The 23015-nt window shown below is 38.1% G+C and overlaps 1 protein-coding gene across 1 annotated transcript in view; it reads right to left on the bottom strand.

Moving 5' to 3' along the window:
- LOC133612143 (SITS-binding protein) overlaps positions 1-23015 on the bottom strand; it is an 89206-nt gene that overhangs the window by 5354 nt on the left and 60837 nt on the right. The window contains exons 5-8 of the mRNA XM_061969310.1: positions 14750-14947; positions 13535-13803; positions 13326-13462; positions 7055-7176 (exon numbers count right to left, since the gene is read on the bottom strand). Of these exons, the coding sequence (XP_061825294.1) occupies positions 7055-7176; positions 13326-13462; positions 13535-13803; positions 14750-14947 (726 nt within the window). The remainder of the gene's footprint in view (positions 1-7054; positions 7177-13325; positions 13463-13534; positions 13804-14749; positions 14948-23015) is intronic.

Below are 23015 nucleotides of genomic sequence, written 5' to 3'. Positions count from 1 at the left end.
GGAGGACATGTTTTGTTGCCATGCAATGAACAGCAGGAGGCGCAGAGTGGAGTAAACCTGAGTTTGGACTGATAGTCGTCTCGTGTGCGTGGACACGAGCCAACAAAACAAGCCTTCTCACTTCTTTTCTCCATTTTAGAACACCGAACACACAGCACTGACACCTCACTTCACATAGACCACCTTTCACCCGATCATAAAACTTATTAATACCATCCTGCAATTTGTGATTTATTAGTATTCATTATTTTCCAACAATATATTGTATACATCAGTGTTTTTCAACCTTTTTTGAGGCAAGGCACATTTTTAGACATTGAAAAATCCGGAGGCACACCACCAGCAGAAAACGTTAAAAAATTAAACTCCATCTGTCGTGATCCGTGGTCGGATCATGTTTTGTGTTATCGGTTTGTTTTGGACTCCTTTTAGTTCCTGGTTATGCACTTCCTGAGTTCAGTCACCATGATTACTTATGATTTTCACCTGACTCTATTTATCAATCAATCAATCAATCAATGTTTATTTATATAGTCTGGGCTCTGGCTGGGCCACTCAAGGACATTTAGAGAGTTGTTCCGCAACCATCCCTTTGATATTGTGGCTGTCTTCTTAGGGTTGTTGTTCTGCCGAAAGATTAACCGTCGCCCCAGTTTGAGTTCAGTAGTGCTCTGGAGCAGGTTTTCATCCAGGATGTCTCTGTACATTGCTGCATTCATCTTTTCCTCTATCCTGACTAGTCTCAATCAATCAATCAATTAATGTTTATTTATATAGCCCTAAATCACAAGTGTCTCAAAGGGCTGCACAAGCCACAACGACATCCTTGGTACAGAGCCCACATAAGGGCAAGGAAAAACTCACCCCAGTGGGACGTCGATGTGAAAGACTATAAGAAACCTTGGAGAGGACCGCATATGTGAGTAACCCCCCATTTAGTTCTGCCTTTTCCGGTCACTCGTTGTGGCTTCATTCTGTCACGGCAGGGTTTACGCTTGCTGCGCGGTTGTTCTCCCAAGATGCAAATTGGACGGCTCCGGACGACAGCGTGAAGGTAGGCTTTGGTTTATTAAACATAAATCATCCAAACTACCAACAGTACAGGCAACACAACAAAAAGAGAGGCAGGTGTGCCTAAAACACGAGAAGCTAATACTTCAACAGATGCTATGGCATGGAACTACAAAACTTACTTGGTACAGGCGTGACACAAACAATGAAGCCACAATGAGTGACCGGAAAAGGCAGAACTAAATAGAGTCTCTGATGAGCAACAGGTGCGCGAAAAGGCAGGTGAAAATCATAAGTAACCATGGTGACTGAACTCAGGAAGTGCATAACCAGGAACTAAAAGGAGTCCAAAACAAACCGATAACACAAAACATGATCCGACCACGGATCATGACACCATCAGGTTGTCGTGCCTTATTTTGAGTTTGTTGGTGTTTTCCTGTGTGTAGTGCTTTAGTTCTTGTCTTGTGCTGTTATTTTGGTGGCCCTTCCTGTTTTGTTGGTGTTTTCCTGTAGCAGTTTCATGTCTTCCTGTGAGCGCTATTCCGCGCATCTGCTTTGTGTTAGCAATCAAGACTATTTACGTTGTTGCTATCCTTCTTGGTGTTGACATTGTTGATTGTCGTGTCATGTACGTATGTACTTTGTGGACGCCGTAAGTTTTTGCTGTCGTCCAGCATTCTGTTTCTATTTACTTTGTAGCCAGTTCAGTTTTACTTTCGTTTTGCATAGCCATTGCCTTTTCCTTTCTCTTTCTCTTTTGTTCATATTTGGTTTAAGCGTTACATACCTTTTTACCTGCACGCTGCCTCCCGCTGTGGACTATTGGAATCACGACAAACCATCCTCGTCTCACCCGACACATTCCGACTTTTACAGAGCAATTAACTACCTGCTGCCACCCACTGACATGGAGTATAACGTGGTTACCCTGCCGAGTTTTACACAGTACAGACACTAAGCAACGGCACATTATTTGCAGATTATAATTATTGATTTGCGAAAAACATTTTTTGGACCAGTTAGGTGAAGTTGCAGCATTTCCCACGGTACACCAGACAATATCTTGAAAAACACTGGTATACATTGTGTTGATTAGATCGCTGGTCTTATGACCTTTATTAGTTTCTTGTATTTTGTGTTATTTCCTGTCCGGCGCTCTTATTTTTGTTTCATTTCCTAAAACTTATCCTGTCTGAGCGCTGCCTCCCTCACCTGTCCCTGATTGGCAATCAGGCAACACCTGATGCTTTTTATCGTTGCGCTTTGAACCTCCATGAATAGCTTTCCCTATGCTTGTTGTATCTATTTTGCCATTTTGTGCAATTCACAGTTGCACTAGTTTTGGTTAATAAATACAAAACCCAAAATCAGTGAAGTTGGCACGTTGTGTAAATGGTAAATAAAAATAGGACACAATAATTTGCAAGTCCTTTTCAACCTATATTCAATTGAATGGACTGCAAAGACAAGATACTAAACGTTCAAACTGGTAAACGTTGTTATTTTTTGCAAATATTAGCCCATTTGGAATTTGATGCCTGCAACATGTTTCAAAAAAGGCGAAAAAGACTGAAAGTTGAGGAATGCTCATCAAACACTTTGTGGTAATCTGAAATTCCTTGTTCAATCTGTTTTGTCTGCACACCTGTTCACTCCCTCTCTCATCCCCAATGTGGGGTGCAGCTGGCGCGAGGCAGCAGCACACACCTGATGACAATTAAGCGGCAGCACACACCTGATGACAATTAGGACTATTTAACCTGGCTGCTGACAACATGTGAGCGCCGGAACTTTGCCTACTGTTTTCCGCAGTCGCATATGTCGTTGGTCTCGCCAGAGAACTCCCTCCTTCGTCTTGTGCCCATCCTTTCCGGTTTGCCTTATTATTCCTAGCCTTGTCTAGCGTCTTTATTTGTACTTTATTTTCTGTTTTACTTCTTTCATGAAGTATTTTTCCCTAGCGTCTTCTAGCGCTTTTGGTTTTTTGGATGTTATATCTCTTAGTAGTTTTTGCATGGTGTGTTTTTTGTGTTTTCAACCATCGCTTTGTTACTGTGCTACTGTGTGCTACTTCTTAAATAAAGGGAAGAACTCTTGATAACATGCTATACGTCTCTGCATTCTTGGGGTCCACTCACCTACTCGTTACACACTTATTGAGAAAATCCCACAGGTGACCAGGCTAATTGGGTATAAAATCAGCTTCCATGAAATGCTCAGTCTTTCACAAACAAAGATTAGTGTATTAATGCCCAAGTCATGGGTAACTTACACATCTGTGAAGGCACCATTAATGCTGAAAGGTACATACAAGTTTTGGAGCAAAATATGTTGCCATCCAAGCAACATTATCATGGACGTCCCTGCTTATTTCAGCAAGACCATGCCAAGCCACTAGTGATGGGTTGATGAGGCCTCATGAAGCGTTTCGACACATTGCAAAACTGTATTGATACTGTGTCGATACTGTGTCACTAAATACTGACATCTGCTGGACATTAAAAATCCCTACAGGCAACCTATGGACCGACTCAACTGACACTGATTTTATGACCTAGTACAGTGGTTCTCAAATGGGGGTACGCGTACCCCTGGGGGTACTTGAAGGTATGCCAAGGGGTACGTGAGATTTTTAAAAAATATTCTAAAAATAGCAACAATTCAAAAATCCTTTATAAATATATTTATTGAATAATACTTCAACAAAATATGAATGTAAGTTCATAAACTCCGTGAAGCACAAGCTCAGGTTTGTCACTAAAATGTCTGTCAAAAAGAACTGTGAAAAGAAATGCAACAATGCAATATTCAGTGTTGACAGCTAGATTTTTTGTGGACATGTTCCATAAATATTGATGTTAAAGATTTTTTTTTTTGTGAAGAAATGTTTAGAATTAAGTTCATGAATCCAGATGGAGCTCTAATACAATCCCCAAAGAGGGCACTTTAAGTTGATTATTACTTCTAGGTGTAGAAATCTTTATTTATAATTGAATCACTTGTTTATTTTTCAACAAGTTTTTAGCTATTTTTTATATATTTTTTTCCAAATAGTTCAAGAAAGACCACTACAAATTAGCAATATTTTGCACTGTTATACAATTTAATAAATCAGAAACTGATGACATAGTGCTGTATTTTACTTCATCTTTTTTTTTTCAACCAAAAATGCTTTGCTCTGATTAGGGGGTACTTGAATTACAAAAAAATTCACAGGGGGTACATTGCTGAAAAAAGGTTGAGAACCACTGACCTAGTATATACAATAATATAAACCAAGTCATTGTATTTCATTTAGGATTATTTCATAACTTCATTTAAATAAGAATATATTTTTTGTCTTTTTTAGATACAGTCAATAAATAATGTGAACATGTATCATAACATGGAAATCTAAGAGAACGTGTTGTGAATGAGGATGCTTGTGGACCTGGAAATTTTTTTTTTTTTTTTTTTACACATTTTTATTTAAAAAAAAACAAACAGTTTTTCCAACGTATTCAATTTTAGACGCTTTCTCTTCTTAGTTATTATTTCTCCGGCTGTAGAAAAAAGCCGCTCACAGGGCACAGAGGAGGCGTCAGTGCGACACAGTTCGCGTATCGGTCACGTGACCAAAACAGCTCATGATCGGTCACGTGACTTTCTAAAAGCGGTACGCGCACCGACACAGGGTTTCGCTCTTTGAGCTCGACGCATGCGCCGATGCATCGGTGTTGCCGGACCCATCACTACAAGCTACATTATGGACGTGGATTCGTAGTAAAAGAGTGCGGGTACTAGACTGGCCTGCCTGTAGTCTAGACCTGTCTCCCATTGAAAATGTGTGGCGCATTATGAAGCCTAAAATACCACAACGGAGACTCCGGAGTGTTGAACAACTTAAGCTGTACATCAAGCAAGAATGGGAAATAATTCCACCTGAAAGGCTTCAAAAATTGGTCTTCTCAGTTCCCAAACGTGTTGTTAAAAGGAAAGGCCATGTAACACAGTGGTATAAATGCCCCTGTGCCAATGTGTTGCTGCCATTAAATTCTAAATAAACGATTATTTGCAAAAAAAAAAAAAGTTTCTCAGTTCGAACATTAAATATCATGTCTTTGCAGTCTATTCAATTGAATATAAGTTGAAAAGGATTTGCAAATCATTGTATTCTGTTTTTATTTACGATTTACACAACGTACCAACTTTACTAGTTTTGGGTTTTGTACTTTTTACCTTCACTTTGCTTGCTGTCTTTGCATCCTGGGCTCCAGACAAACACAGACCAGCTAGTTTAGTTGTTAGTTAGCAGGATTGTACAAACAATTCCCGCAAGGCTTTTTTGAACAGTGCCACAGTGTATTTTCAACTTTATGCCTCCCAGGAGCGGTATAGCTCGGTTGGTAGGGCGGCCGTGCCAGCAACTTTAGGGTTGCAGGTTCAATCCCCACTTCCGCCATCCTAGTCACCACCGTTGTGTCCTTGGGCAAGACACTTTACCCACCTTCCTCCCAGTGCCACCCACACTGGTTTAAATGCAACTCAGATATTGGGTTTCACTATGTAAATGCTTTGAGTCACTCGAGGAAAAAGTGCTATATAAATATATTTCACTTCACTTCACTGCCTGCCCCAGAATTAAAATGATACACTGCACATATAATTTACTCTAATAGCTGCGTATGAATTGGCGGACTTTGATACTTGCACATAGCATTTTCAGTCCCTAAGTGTGTTCAAACTGTGAGCTATGACAACATTTTGTCAGTACTCACAGTATTTTGCACTCGACACACCTCAAATGGCGAGTGTGAAGTTGGAGCCTAACCACACTAAACCATTGCCATCTTGGCTACGTAACAGATGTGGAGGGGCTAACTTGAGTGGTTGCAAATAACAATTAAAAAAGAGGAAGAGGGCAAACAGTGCGATTATTTCCGATAAGTGTGCTAAAACAGTCATCGATTTGGGATAGCGCAGGCCTGATCTACTAAAGGTTTGCGTGCATTAAGACACGTGTACACTTGATACCGCACACAAAGCTGATCTACTAATCTTGTGCACAGAAGATTGGGTCTTTTAAACGATCAAAATACAGAGTGTGTCCATTTAGCCTGTTCGTCTTCATGTATATGCAGAATATTTGCTGAGTATCGGAACGCTCACAATACTGTGAGGAGGAGATGCAAATATAATCAATTAGCACTCGCAATGTGATTTATCAAGACTGAAATTGTTTGGCGGACGGTGTTTTGCTTCTATATTTAGCATGTCTATAATGTATGTGCAAACTGGCAATGTTACACACAAAAGACATAATTTTCATGATTATATTTAAAAAAAAAAGTTTTACTACCGTATTTTTTGGACTATAAGTCGCAGTTTTTTTCATAGTTTGGCCGGGGGTGCGACTTATACTCAGGAGCGACTTATGTGTGAAATTATCAACACATTACCGTAAAATATCAAATAATATTATTTAGCTCATTCACGTAAGAGACTAGACGTATAAGATTTCATGGGATTTAGCGATTAGGAGTGACAGATTGTTTGGTAAACGTATAGCATGTTCTATATGTTATAGTTATTTGAATGACTCTTACCATAATATGTTACGTTAACATACCAGGCACGTTCTCAGTTGGTTATTTATGCCTCATATAACGTACACTTATTCAGCCTGTTGTTCACTATTCTTTATTTATTTTAAATTAACTTTCAAATGTCTATTCTTGGTGTTGGGTTTTATCAAATAAATTTCCCCAAAAAATGCGACTTATACTCCAGTGCGACTTATGTGTTTTTTTCCTTCTTTATTATGCATTTTCGGCCGGTGCGACTTATACTCCGGAGCGACTTATACCACAAAAAATGCGGTATTTTTTCTGGCTGCTGGATGACTTAAGGGGCTGATTAAAACAATGCAATTACAATTCTACATGAATGAGGTTGATACCTATGAAGGTGCTTCATCTAAATCAGGATGATTTAGTGCTGGTGTGATACAGTAGTTAAATCTAGATTATGGTTAATTTAGCTGGGAAAAAAAAATCTTTACCCGGTCTTCTCCACAGACCCATGGTGGTGTGTGGAAGCTGATGACAGGGAGGAACGAAACAATCTCCAGCCAACGGATGAACAACTCCTCATCCGTGACCATGTCTCCAGATAGAGAGCCACCTGTATGGAGAAGCAGATAGGGGGAGACGATCACGTTATGTAATTGGTTATTACATTCTCCCAGAAATGTTTAAACAGAAACATTCATTTATATTCTACCAACTATCCAGTTCAGGGTCACAGCTGAGCTGAAGCCTATCTCAGCTAACTTAGGGCCAGAGGATGAGTACTGAAGAACAAATTCACACTCACTTTTACACTTATTGACAATTTATATTCTTGATTTTGACCTAACATGAGTACCATCAAAGAACAATTTTGGTTCAGTTATTTTTATTTATCTATTTGTTAATTTGATAGGGACATTGCACAATAAATATATTGCACAGACCAGATATGGTCTCTGTATTTATAATAACTATAATCTATTTTTCATCTGGTGTGTGACAAAAGGACAACAGGTTGAAAATGCATTTAGTGATACAATCAGTCCGATAGATATACAGAGTATTTAGACAGAACTGGTGCTAAATACTCACAGAAAGTTGGTTATCCCTCAATTGTTTTCAAAGTCTGGCAAACACTTCATTATTCAAGTAGTATTTTTAGCAAACTGCATAGAGCAGTGGTGTCAAACTCATTTTAGATCGGGGGCCACATGGAGAAAAATCTACTCCTTATCATGCCGTGTAAAATCACGGCATGATAACTTAATAATAAAGACAACTTCAGATTGTTTTCTTTGTTTAAAAATAGAACAAGCACATTATGAAAATGTTGAAATCATAATGTTTTTTTTTTTTTTACACTTACATGTTGCGGTTAATAGTCTTCTATCTTTATTTGTCGTTATTTATACTTTCTGAATTAATTATGTGACAATGTTCATCATTGGTGTTAATTTTCAATCCATCAAGATAAAATAATATCAAAATCAAATTACAAGATGTTATTTATGTAGTTCGCTCATTTTCCTCATCATGTGGTTTATTTTATTTTTTTACATATGTAGCATCATCTACACAGATACAAAGAATTGCTATTGCGACATCTAGTGGACACATTTAGAACAGCAGTTTCTTTCATTCAAAAATTTCGGCTCATTTTTTTACTTAGCAAACTCATCCCACGGGCCGGATAAAACCTGTTCGCGAGCCTGATCCGGCCAGCGGGCCGACCGTTTGACACCCTTGGCACAGAGGGATTCTAAGAACTAAATTGATGGTATGCAGTGGCAGCATGTTTTGACTTTATGCTTTAGTTTAACTATGTGCCCATGCGTTTCCCACCTAGGCCTTCAGGGATGTCCGACTTCAATGATTACCTCTCAAAATACCATCATTGATGTCACCACATGACCATTGCTGGAGAAATACTATACAGGAACGCATTTACGCACTACACCTCAACGGTGTACAAAACGGACTATTTTCTGGCGCATTTAAAAATAAATAAATAACACATGGCACACTGACAAAGCTTAACCTATTGTGACTATAACAATCTACAAGGTTAATGTAGGTTGCTTCTCTTTCTCCCCCTCCATTTTTCTGCATTCTTTCGTATCTCAAGTTATCATTACGTATATATATTGTTGCATTTAAACAACTGTATTGTTGATAATAAAGGTAAATTATTGGTATTGTTCATTATCAATAGCGCTATTTCTATTGGTATTTGTATTGATCCATTTGTAGTGTAATAATGCTCATTGTCATTTCTGTATTATTTTTTATTTTTCGCTAACTGCTTATTTGCTATTACTTTTACCATCATATTTGTACATGTCGTATTTGCTGATGTTGCTCTATTGTTGCTGTTGTTGTTGTTTGCTGTTGTTGTTTTTGTCTCTCTGTCTAAATCCCCCTCTTGTCCCCACAATTTCCCCCTCTGTCTTCTTTTTTTTTCTCTTTCTATCCCCTCCTGCTCCGGCCCGGCTGCACTAAATGATAATATAAATACATTTAATAAAGTCAAATACAAATAAGGCAACAAGAGAAGTATCCTACACTTCTCTTTTGTAAAGTAAATCTGAACAGCCGACATGGGCATCTACATCAACTATATGATTTGCCTGAGAAGCTGGACAGGACACAAAAAAAAAAAAAAAAACCCGCATCAGCAATTAAAACATATCTTATGTGATATTGTCAAAATTTAAATTACAAAAAACATGTTAAACGTGGAAAAATAAAGAAATAAAATATTTGAACTCACAATTCGTAGCACCCATTCAACGCCGTATAAGTCAGTGGTACCCCTCGTAGTCTTTTGATTCGAGTGGAAATGGCGGGCATTTCCCCATTTCATCGCCGGGACAGCTGAGCTAGCTTCCGGGGTTGACCGACATCGTCTCACAAGATGTAGTTTCTCTTTAAATATCCTTCTTGAAAATGGCCTTGCAAATATATAACTGCCACCTAATCAATGTTTTGTTCTCCTTCTTTGTGGGTTAAAAAAGTGAGTGTCTGTGATTTCTCTGCTAGCCCGGTATGGCTACGGTGCAACACTTCCTGTTTCAGTAAATTGCAATTTGGGATTGGATACTCACTTGGGATTGGATACTCACTTGGGATTGGATACTCACTTTAGAATGACAAGTGAGTATCCAATCACAGTCTTGTTAATGTCAGGCTACCTAGATAGGCTACTGTCAACAACTTGTGATCTGATTGGCTATCGCAACTGTCTATCAACTGTATGTGTTCTCAAATTAATCCGCTAATGATCCCGTGTGTGGCTCTGCTGATCTGCATAGCACCGCCACGGCTCAAACCAGTGAGTATCCAATCACAGGACGCGTAAATGTCACTTTCAACGTGAGGCCATCGAGAAGGCCTTACTGACAACAACTTGTGATCTGATTAGCTATCACAATTATCTATCAACTGTATGTGTCCGTTCACTTAAAGTGCACGAATGCCCGCATTATTGATTCTGAAGGCCTCTAGCAGATTTGGTACAGAATGGCAACATAAGCTAGCTGAATTCTGATTGGATACAAACTCTAACCCAGTGGTTCTTAACCTTGTTGGAGGTACCGGACCCCACCAGTTTCAAATGCGTATTCACCGAACCCTTCTTTAGTGAAAAATAATACTTTTTTTAAATTTTTATTCAAGACAAAGTTTTTTTACTGGTGCACAAAATGAACCATGCATGAACATAAATGATAAATGGGTTGTACTTGTATAGCGCTTTTCTACCTTCAAGGTACTCAAAGCGCTTTGATACTACTTCCACATTTACCCATTCACACACACATTCACACACTGATGGAGGGAGCTGCCATGCAAGGCGCTAACCAGCACCCATCAGGAGCAAGGGTGAAGTGTCTTGCTCAGGACACAATGGACATGACGAGGTTGGTACTAGGTGGGGATTGAACCAGGGACCCTCTTCCACTGCGCCACGCCGTCATCACCTCGTTCAAAGAACAAAACCTACACAGTCCATGAACTCACAACATATTATGGAATGGATTAAGCAAATCTGTCAAACAATGTAGTAATATGATCCACTTCAAGAAACTCTTCAAACTTAAAGTGTTTACAAAGTACAAAGAAGAAGAACCATGATAAACATTCTGAATTTATTTAATTCATCCATTCTTTCATTCTTTCACTCTCAAAATAATCTTACTTATCTCATCATATGAAATGTAATTTACTTCACCAATTATTATTTATTTATTTATTTTTATTGTGATTACTTATGGAGTATATTGTGAATAAATTGAGAACAGGAAGTGAACAAAAGTTTTAGCAACTGTTATGTAAAAGAAAAGGGGTAGGATTAAATAAGCTCTGCTTCTTCCTACTCCTTTTCGAACATGTTGAAAAGAGAAACTGGAGATTGTGATGTATCATGTTGTATGCTTGCATGTTCGAAATAAACTCAAACTCAAACTCAAACTATTACAGGCTCCACCGAACCCCTGAGGCCGACTCACCGAACCCCAAGGGTTCGATCGAACCCCGGTTAAGAACCACTGCTCTAACCTAAAAACAACAGAGCATAATATGACATGAAGACAATATGAATACTTTGAGATATTTAGGGAAAGTAAATTTAAAAAATCTTTAATTATGATCATGATTTCTGGTTATGTTAGGCCAGCAGAATACTTTCATTCATCCAGGTCATTGTTTTCTCTACAATTACTCAAATAGATAGCAACTGGGCTGATCCGATTATCTCACAGACGTACATAAGACAGCTGTAGTCTAAGAAGATGGTGCAGGATCCAAATTATGCATGCTCTACAACAGTAGGCATGCCCAGGCAAAGATGGTGTCGCTCTATTGTGTTGCAAAATAACAGCTAAGATACAATAAAGTGAGACCTCTGATAGCACAACGGGATGGAGTCACCTTTGTTAGCATTCCATTCAGTTGTATCAATGAAAACTTTTGGTGTCAGGTACCCCCTTCACTTTTCCTAGCCCATGTGTGTAGTACGTACAATCAGCTGTGCTATGATGATTAGACTTTCACACATCCGTTCGCTGGTTTTCTGTCATGCTTCCAAAGTATTTGTGTTCTACAAACCCCGTTTCCATATGAGTTGGGAAATTGTGTTAGATGTAAATATAAACGGAATACAATGATTTGCAAATAATTTTCAACCCATATTCTGTTGAATTGGCTACTAAGACAACATATTTGATGTTCAAACTGATAAACAGTTTTTTTTTTTTTTGCAAATAATCATAAACTTTAGAATTTGATGCCAGCAACACGTGACAAAGAAGTTGGGAAAGGTGGCAATAAATACTGATAAAGTTGAGGAATGCTCATAAAACACTTATTTGGAACATCCCACAGGTGAACAGGCAAATTGGGAACAGGTGGGTGCCATGATTGGGTATAAAAGTAGATTACATGAAATGCTCAGTCATTCACAAACAAGGATGGGGCGAGGGTCGCCACTTTGTCAACAAATGCATGAGCAAATTGTTGAACAGTTTAAGAAAAACCTTTCTCAACCAGCTATTGCAAGGAATTTAGGGATTTCACCATCTACGGTCCATAATATCAAAGAGTTCAGAGAATCTGGAGAAATCACTGCACATAAGCAGCTAAGCCCGTGACCTTCGATCCCTCTGGCTGTACTGCATCAACAAGCGACATCAGTGTGTAAAGGATATCACCACATGGGCTCAGGAACACTTCAGAAACCCACTATCAGTAACTACAGTTGTTCGCTACATCTGTAAGTGTAAGTTAAAACTCTCCTATGCAAGGCGAAAACCGTTTATCAACAACACCCAGAAACGCCGTCGGCTTCGCTGGACTGATACAAAGTGGAAAAGTGTTCTGTGGTCTGACGAGTCCACATTTTAAATTGATTTTGGAAACTGTGGACGTCGTGTCCTCCGGACCAAAGAGGAAAAGAACCATCCGGATTGTTATAGGCGCAAAGTTGAAAAGCCAGCATCTGTGATGGTATGGGGGTGTATTAGTGCCCAAGACATGGGTAACTTACACATCTGTGAAGGCGCCATTAATGCTGAAAGGTACATACAGGTTTTGGAACAACATATGTTGCCATCCAAGCAACGTTACCATGGACGCCCCTGCTTATTTCAGCAAGACAATGCCAAGCCACGTGTTACATCAACATGGCTTCATAGTAAAAGAGTGCGGGTACTAGACTGGCCTGCCTGTAGTCCAGACCTGTCTCCCATTGAAAATGTGTGGTGCATTATGAAGCCTAAAATACCACAACGAAGACCCCCGGACTGTTGAACAACTTAAGCTGTACATCAAGCAAGAATGGGAAAGAATTCCACCTGAGAAGCTTAAAAAATGTGTCTCCTCAGTTCCCAAACGTTTACTGAGTGTTGTTAAAAGGAAAGGCCATGTAACACAGTGGTGAAAATGCCCTTTCCCAACTAATTTGGCACGTGTTGCAGCCATGAAATTTTAAGTTAATTATTATTTGCAAAAAATAAATAAAGTTTATGAGTTTGAACATCAAATATCTTGTCTTTCTAGTGCATTCAACTGAATATGGGTCGAAACGGATTTGCAAATCATTGTATTCCGTTTATATTTACTTCCAACACAATTTCCCAACTCATATGGAAACGGGGTTTGTATAAACATGTTTTAAAATCCCTGCCTGTGGAGTGCCAACAATGTCCATTCTCGCTGAGCAATTGTCTTGCACAAGTGGGAAAGGTGACCTATAAGATGCAGTATTACCTACTGCATCAGGAATGAGGAAGTTGTATCCCAGCAGAGTGTGGTGCAGCAGGGAGGGAATGATGCCCTTCAGGCCCATTGGGCCCCAGTCAGACTGAAGGGGTGTCATCCTTAGAAATACTGGCTTGTGACTGGACCTGACGAGCAAACACGGTCATAATAAGCAGAAGAATAGCACGAAAGTTTCAAAGACTAAGACTAAGGTATACCTTGTCCCCGCTGACATGATGGTAGAGTCTCCGATCCTGGAGGCCACGTCGGCCAGCAGGCTGATGTACGTGTCCCCACCCAGAGTCTGAGGTGGCCTTAATGCCTGTTCCTCAAACAAATTTCTCTCACCCCCTTCCAGCAGGATATACTCCATTCCCAAATGTGCTTGTAAGGATCCCACTCTGTCCAGGAACCAGCTCACAGCTCCCGGGTTTGTGACGTTTAGTTTTACACAGAACTTCCCCTGCCACTGAGTCAACAAAGGGACCTGGGGAATGGCGACACATACTTTAGATCGATATTATCTAAGCCAGTGTTTTTCAACCACTGTGCCCAGGCACACTAGTGTGCCGTGAGATATTGTCTGGTGTGCTGTGGGAAATTATGCAACTTCACCTAATTGGTCCCAAAAATAATTTTTGCAAATCAATAATTATAATCTGCACATAATGTGTCGTTGTCGAGTGTCTGTGCTGTATAGAGCTCGGCAGGGTAACCATGTAAAACTCCATATCAGTAGGTGGCAGTAGGTAGTTCATTGCTTTGTAGAAGTCGGAACGCGTCGAAGATGGTTTGTCGTGATCCCAATATGCAGAGCACAGCGGGAGACGGCGTGCAGGTAAAAAGGTATGTAACGCTTAAACCAAAAATGAACAAAACGGAAAGGAAAAGGCAATGAAACATAGGGATGGCTATGCAAAACGAAAGTAAAACTGAACTGGCTACAAAGTAAACAAAAACAGAATGCTGGACGACAGCAAAGACTTACAGCGTGTGAAGCAGAGACGGCGTCCACAAAGTACATCCGTACATGACATGACAATCAACAATGTCCACACAAAGAAGGATAGCGTCCGCACAACTGAAATAGTTTTGTTTGCCAATATAAAGCAGGTCATGCAATAGCACTCAAAGGAAGGCGTAAAGCTACTACAGGAAAACACCAACAAAACAGGAAGAGCCACCAAAATAACAGCGCAAGACAGGAACTAAAGCACTACACATAGGACAACAACAACAAACTCAAAATAAGGTAAGACAACCTGGTGGAGTTTCCTTTTTTAACCTTTTCTGCTAGTGGTGTGCCTCTGTAATTTTTTTAATTAAAATAAATGTGCCTTGGCTCAAAAAAGGTTGAAAAACACTGATCTAAGCTACTATACTATCAAATCTGCATTCAGAGCTGAATGAGCATACAGTATGTACCGACTCACCAGCTGACCGTGAGGAGCTGAGGGGAGACTAAGCCAGAAGGCCTCAGTGCCATCCAGGAGGGACGTATGGAACTGCGTGGTGTCCACGCTCAGGAAAGGGGACAGAGTGACGGAAATGTTAAGAAGCTTGACAAGTGGGAGGTCCCTGGTAAGTCTCTTGGACTTCCCTCTCTTCCTGTTGTTGAGGTAGTCATGGTCCTATGGTCAGAAAAAACAATTTTAAGACATACAATTGCAAACACAATGGGCCTAATCTACTAAGATCTAAATCACAAATGCTAAATAGCACGCGCAAACTATAAAATTGCGAGTGCTATTGCGGGTGAGACTACGTGTACAATTGATAACAAGTGCAAAAGTGGTACAGACTGCAGTATTTGAATGAGGTTTTTGCATTTTGCTGTCACCATAGAGACACTCAATTCCCTCCACATTTATGGCATTATATGGTCCAACATGTGGCGGTTCTTCATGTTGTTGACATGCAACACACATATATACAAACCCTGTTTCCATATGAGTTAGGAAATTGTGTTAGATGTAAATATAAACGGAATACAATGATTTGCAAATCATTTTCAACCCATATTCAGTTGAATATGCTACAAAGACAACATATTTGATGTTCAAACTGATAAACATTTTATTTTTTTGCAAATAATCATTAACTTTAGAATTTGATGCCAGCAACACGTGACAAAGAAGTTGGGAAAGGTGGCAATGAATACTGATAAAGTTGAGGAATGCTCATCAAACACTTATTTGGAACATCCCACAGGTGAACAGGCAAATTGGGAACAGGTGGGTGCCATGATTGGGTATACATGTAGATTCTATGAAATGCTCAGTCATTCACAAACAAGGATGGGGCGAGGGTCACCACTTTGTCAACAAATGCGTGAGCAAATTGTTGAACAGTTTAAGAAAAACCTTTCTCAACCAGCTATTGCAAGGAATTTAGGGATTTCACCATCTACGGTCCGTAATATCATCAAATGGTTCAGAGAATCTGGAGAAATCACTGCACGTAAGCAGCTAAGCCAGTGACCTTCGATCCCTCAGGCTGTACTGCATTAACAAGCGACATCAGTGTGTAAAGGATATCACCACATGAGCTCAGGAACACTTCAGAAACCCACTGTCAGTAACTACAGTTGGTCGCTACATCTGTAAGTGCAAGTTAAAACTCTCCTATGCAAGGCAAAAACCGTTTATCAACAACACCCAGAAACGCCGTCGGCTTCGCTGGGCCTGAGCTTATCTAAGATGGACTGATACACAGTGGAAAAGTGTTCTGTGGTCTGACGAGTCCACATTTCAAATTGTTTTTGGAAACTGTGGACGTCGTGTCCTCCGGACCAAAGAGGAAAAGAACCATCCGGATTGTTATAGGCGCAAAGTTGAAAAAACAGCATCTGTGATGGTATGGGGGTGTATTAGTGCCCAAAACATGGGTAACTTACACATCTGTGAAGGCGCAATTAATGCTGAAAGGTACATACAGGTTTTGGAGCAACATATGTTGCCATCCAAGCAACGTTACCATGGACGCTCCTGCTTATTTCAGCAAGACAATGCCAAGCCACGTGTTACATCAACGTGGCTTCATAGCAAAAGAGTGTGGGTACTAGACTGGCCTGCCTGTAGTCCAGACCTGTCTCCCATTGAAAATGTGTGGCGCATTATGAAGCCTAAAATACCACAACAGAGACCCCCGGACTGTTGAACAACTTAAGCTGTACATCAAGCAAGAATGGGAAATAATTCCACCTGAGAAGCTTAAAAAATGTGTCTCCTCAGTTCCCAAACGTTTACTGAGTGTTGTTAAAAGGAAAATTAAGTTTATGAGTTTGAACATCAAGTATCTTGTCTTTGTAGTGCATTCAATTGAATATGGGTTGAAAAGGATTTGCAAATCATTGTATTCCGTTTATATTTACATCTAACACAATTTCCCAACTCATAAGGAAACAGGGTTTGTAATATGCACCACCTTTTTTGGGCTACGCTGAATCCAAATCCTGACAACAAAACCTATTTTTTATCTTAAGGTATGCTCTGATAGGTTAGATTAGATTAGTTTATTTCAAAGGGGACAATGCAATTTCATAAAACACATGGTTAAAAAAGCCAGAATTAGCCTGAAGGCTAGTTTTCATCTGTAGTCCCCTGGCCATGATGTAAAGAAGAAGTAAAATTACAATTTAAAAGAAAAAGAAAAGACAGAGAGAGAAAGAAACAAAGCACACAATACATATACAATATGATAAAAAAATAAAATACAGCATCACAACATAACATTTATCTTAGCATCAAAACAGGCTCATCTTTTAGTGCTGGCAGCTGGAGGCGTTGATAAGCCAAATTTTACATTTTCTTGTGAAGGCCTTGTAAATTGTGACCAGTTTTAACCTCCTCAGGTACTGAGTTCCACACATTTGCACTCCTTACTGACCAGGCCGACTTACTGAAAGTGCTCCTGCGCAGAGGAATAGAACAGTCACCTCTGACAGAGCCTCCAGAGGTGATATGATGGTGTGTCTAGAATGATCCAGATTATGGATGTCCGATAATGGCTTTTTGCCGATATCCGATATTCCGATATTATCCAACTCTTTAATTACCGATACCGATATCAACCGATATATGCAGTCGTGGAATTAACACATTATTATGCCTAATTTGCACAACCAGGTATGGTGAAGATAAGGTTTTTTATTTATTTTTATTTATAAAATAAGATAAATAAATTAAAAACATTTTCTTGAATAAAAAAGAAAGTAAAACAATATAAAAACAGTTACATAGAAACTAGTAATTAATGAAAATGAGTAAAATGAACTGTTAAAGGTTAGTACTATTAGTGGACCAGCAGCACGCACAATCATGTGTGCTTACGGACTGTATCCCTTGCAGACTGTATTGATATATATTGATATATAATGTAGGAACCAGAATATTAATAACAGAAAGAAACAACTTTTTTGTGTGAATGAGTGTGAATGAGTGTAAATGGGGGAGGGAGGTTTTTTGGTTTGGTGCACTAATTGTAAGTGTATCTTGTGTTTTTTATGTTGATTTAATAAAAAAAACAACAAAAAAACAAAACGATACCGATAATAAAAAAAACGATACCGATAATTTCCGATATTACATTTTAACGCATTTATCGCCGATATTATCGGACATATCTAATCCAGATGCAAGAAATACCTATTGCAAAAAGATTTATGTGTATATGACTATGAAGTTTAATCTAATCTAATCTAGGGATGGGAATCGAAAACCGTTCCTGGTTCCCAGTGTATCAATTCCTGGGACTCGCTTGCCAATTTTTCCCTTAACGATGCCAGTGAATTGGAATGACGTCATTACACAATGTGTGTAGTGACATCCGGCGGAAAATGGCGCCACCCGGGCGGAACAAACATTGTTAAATTGGCCCACATTTTACAAAAAAAGATTGCTACAGCACATTTTCTGAGATTTTCATTTGAAGGTTTTCATAAGATAATCATCAAAATTCTAATGATCAAAATTATATCAATAGAAGGCTTGAAATATCTTGAGTTATCCCTTTTTTCCAAACAAGAATCGAAAAGAGAACCGATAAGGAACCGAATTGTTAAGCAGGATCGAAAGTGGAATCGTCACCGGGAAATTCTTATCAATTCACATCCCTATTCATATGGGCAATGATGGGCAGTAACAAGCTACATGAAGGGAAGTTATATATCTTAACTACATTTCCCAGTAGCTTGGCGGTAGCTTCACCACTTTTTGAACAGGTAGCTTTTCCTGTAGCCTAGATATTTTTAGACCCATGTAGCGAGGACGCTGACATTAAAGCTACAAGCTACAAAGAGAGAAAATGGACTGCGAATCCAATCCCTTATGTCAAGATATCAATATCAAATATATATATATATATATATATATATATATATATATATATATATATATATATATATATATATATATATATATATATATATATATTATCATTCTATTATTTTGTCAAAATTATTAAGGACAAATGGTAGAAAATGAATTATTAATCTACTTGTTCATTTACTGTTAATATCTGCTTACTTTCTCTCAACATGTTCTATCTACCCTTCTGTTAAAATGTAATAATAACTTATTCTTCTGTTGTTTGGATGCTTTACAGCAGTTTTGGATGATACCACAAATTTGGGTATCAATCCGATACAAGTAGTTACAGGATCATATTCAAAGTCCTCATGTGGCCAGGGACATATTTCCTGAGTTTATAAACATAACATAAATTATTCGTTTTGGCTGGAAATTGAAAAAATGTGTTTAGAGATTGGTTTGTTTATGAAGCTTGATGTGGTTTCTGTTATTTTAGGAGAGTTCATTGACAGTCATGATTTAGTCAATTTAATTATAGTGCTCGGTAAAAGGTTTATTTTTAAGGCCAAAAACAAATATTCACTCAGTATTTCTTTCTTTAAAACATTTATTCAGTATTTTTTAACTTTACAAAGTTATATGGTTGAAAACGATAATGATGCCAAAAAACATAAAAAAAGATGGGAAGTCCTCAAAGGCTTTTTTTGAAAATGGTATTTTGTTTATATATGATATGCAATCTGTTGTTGTGTTCCCTAATTTAAGTGTACATAAATGAAGGTGTGTGTCGCTGAGTCCGACCTGGACGTGATTTGGACTGTACATGGTTTTAAGAACCCTTTTGAACAATCTGATTCTCATTGACAACCTGGTCTGGTGAAGATAAGGTCCTTTAAAAAAAAAAAAAAAAAGATAAATAAATTAAAAAAAAATTATTGAATAAAAAAGAAAGTAAAACAATATAAAAACCATTACATAAAAAAATATTAATTAATGAAAATGTTAGTGGACCAGCAGCACACACAACCATGTGTGCTTCAAGGACTGTATCCCTTGCAGACTGTATTGTTTTATATTGTAGGAACCAGAAGTTTAATAACGGAAAGAGACAGCCCCTTTTGTGTGAATGAGTGTGGATGGGGGAGGGAGGTTTTTTTTGGGGTTGGTGCACTGGTTGTAAGTGTATCTTGTGTTTTTTATGTTGATTTAATAATTAAAAAAAACAAACAAAAAAAAAACATAACATAAATTTAAAAAAAACCAAAGAAGATGTTATAATGCCAAAAACTATTGACGTAATCATAGTAGTATCGACTAGATACGCGACTGTACTTGGTATCATTACAGAGGATGTTAGGTGTAGATCCACCAATGGTGTTTGTTTACATTTTGACGCCGGTGGACTGCGAATCCAATCCCTTATGTCAAGATATCAATATCATATATATATAAATATATATATACATATATATATATATATATATATATATATATATATATATATATATATATATATATATACATATATATATATATATATATATATATATATATATATATATATATATATATATATATATATATATAAATATAAATATATATACACATATATATACATATATATATATATATATATATATATATATATATATATATATATATATATATATATATATATATATATATATGTATAAATTATATAATATATATATATAAATTATATAATTTTAATGTTTTTGTTTGCAAATTTCAATGTACAGATCAATTTCGGCAACAGAAACACCAACTAGAATAAGGCAAACCGATGAAACGATCGACCTTTTTTGGATGCCAACTACTTGTGTTTTATGCTTCAAACTATGAAAAAAATTGAGCTGTGATTGATTGTTTTGTCAGACTAATAAAACAGGAGGAACATAGAAGGATCACATTGCCGTAGAGTCGCACACTTTTAGGACCTGCAAGTTTCCATCAGCAGCCATGCATGTCGGCTCCTTCCTAATTGCATTTACGGAAGGGAACACATTTGGCGTTGTATATCCTTAATGGACAATGTATATATATATTTTTTTGTGGGTATTGGAACTTTTCTCACCAAGTCTAATTTCTAACATCCTTTGGCACCTTACACTCTGAGGTGGTGTGCTGGTGGAGTGTGTGGAATGTACATTTGGTCAAATGTTCTGAATTTGGCAGATCTCATCCACATATTATGTGAAAGTCTTCTGTTTGTTTTCTTCTTCTAAGGTTCCTGCAGCACACTCAGCTGGCGTCAGGATCTCACTGTTACATTCGCTCCTTTCCCATGCCATGTTCAGGTTACAGTCCCAGTGAGGAGTCGCTGCTGGTTTTCTCTCAGCAATATTTGTTTTCCAACAACTATTGCCCATTATTGACTTTGAGACATTTAACAGAGGTCCTGCCGATCATGTTTTTAGGCAGCGCCAACAAAATAAAAAAAGAGCAGAACATCATGTACACCTGCAAAATTAACTGCACTGCATCATAAACTCCTAAGAACCAGCGTCAACACATGTCCAGAGAAGTGTGGGATACTTCTCTTGTTGAAAAAATAAATAAATAAATTACAGTATTTCGCTTATTTTCAAGAGGTTAGTAACGTTATATGTGATTACCATTTTCAAACCAATGTTACTAAAGGCCTGTTTATCTAACGGACTATTCGATGTTGAGGTGTGTCTCTTTCCCCGTCCCAATAATCTGTCCAAAATAGAACAGGTTCACTGCAGGTGTTTTGGCAAGATGTGCACCCAGTTGGAATTCCTGCGCATGTGTATGAATTTAAGAAACGCTGAAATGGAATTGCGTGGTTTTTTTCGGCTGTCAGAATTGAGCAAACCGATAAAAACACCTACAGTACGACTGTGTCTGCACAAAGTTGTGAAAATAGTGTGTGCAGACAGTGTTATTGTCTAAAAAAGAAGTAAGGCGATTATGGCTTGCAAGCCTCAAACAGAATTCGGATGTGAATAAAGTGGATAACATTCAAATAGTGTTGTCCCGATACCAACATTTTGGTACCGGTACCAAAATTATTTCGATACTTTTCGGTACTTTTCTAAATAAAGGGGATCACAAAACATTGCATTATTGGCTTTATTTTAACAAACATCTTAGGGTACATTAAACATATGTTTATTATTGCAGTTAAGTCCTTAAACAAAATAGTGAACATACTAGACAACTTGTCTTTTAGCAGTAAGCAAACAAACAAAGGCTTCTAATTAGTCTGCTGACATATGCAGTAATATATTGTCATTTATCATTGTATTATTTTGTCAAAATTATTAAGGACAAGTGGTAGAAAAGGAATTATTAATATACTTGTTCATTTACTGTTAATATCTGCTTAATTTCTCTCTTAACATGTTCTATCTACACTTCTGTTAAAATGTAATAATCACTTATTCTTCTGTTGTTTGGATGCTTTACATTAGTTTTGGATGATATCACAAATTTGGGTATCAATCCGATACCAAGTCGTTACAGGATCATACATTGGTCATATTCAAAGTCCTCATGTGTCCAGGGACATATTTCCTGAGTTTATAAACATAATATAATTTTTTTTTAAAACGAAAGAAGATGTTGTGATGCCAAAAAATATCGACTAGATACGCTACTGTACTTGGTATCATTACAGTGGATGTTAGGTGTAGATCCACCAATGGCTTTTGTTTACATTTTAACGCCGGTGAGCTACAATGTGTAGCTAGCTCACCGGTACTTTTCAGAGGCGGTATAGTACCGAAAATGATTCATTAGTATCGCGGTACTATACTAATACCGGTATACCGTACAACCCTACATTCAAATGTGCTCGGCTCATTTTGTATCTGAAGTGTATGGATACATTTGTACCTGTTTTTTGTGACTATTTTGGAAACATATTACTAATACACAAAGATTAGTTTTTATTTAGGCATGACAAGATGACATTGGCAAAGCTCCATTGCTTTCCTCATACCAAAGACTATAAAAATGGGACCCATTACCTCCCTGCTTGGCACTCAGCATTAAGGCTTACAATTGGGGGTTAAATCACCAAAAATTATTCCCGGGCGCGGCACCGCTGCTGCCCACTGCTCCCCTCAACTCCCGGGGGGTGAACAAGGGGATGGGTCAAATGCAGAGGACAAATTTCACCACACCTAGTGTGTGCGTGACAATCATTGGTACTTTAACTTAACAATAAGATGAGTGTAAACAGGCAACCACTTTTAATGACGGTTGCTGTGTAAACTTAGAGAAAAGATTCGGCATGAGAAGCTGACCTAAAATTATTCGAACAAATAATAGTGTCAGGCTTGTCCCTGACAGTTTGACTATGTTTTAGTTTTTTCTCTGTTTGTCTTAGTTTCCTGTCAGC

This window comes from Nerophis lumbriciformis, linkage group LG10 (assembly GCF_033978685.3).
Source record: "Nerophis lumbriciformis linkage group LG10, RoL_Nlum_v2.1, whole genome shotgun sequence".
Taxonomy (NCBI): domain Eukaryota; kingdom Metazoa; phylum Chordata; class Actinopteri; order Syngnathiformes; family Syngnathidae; genus Nerophis; species Nerophis lumbriciformis.
Note: the sequence above shows the minus strand (reverse complement) of the source record. Positions and strands in the feature narration are given on the sequence as shown.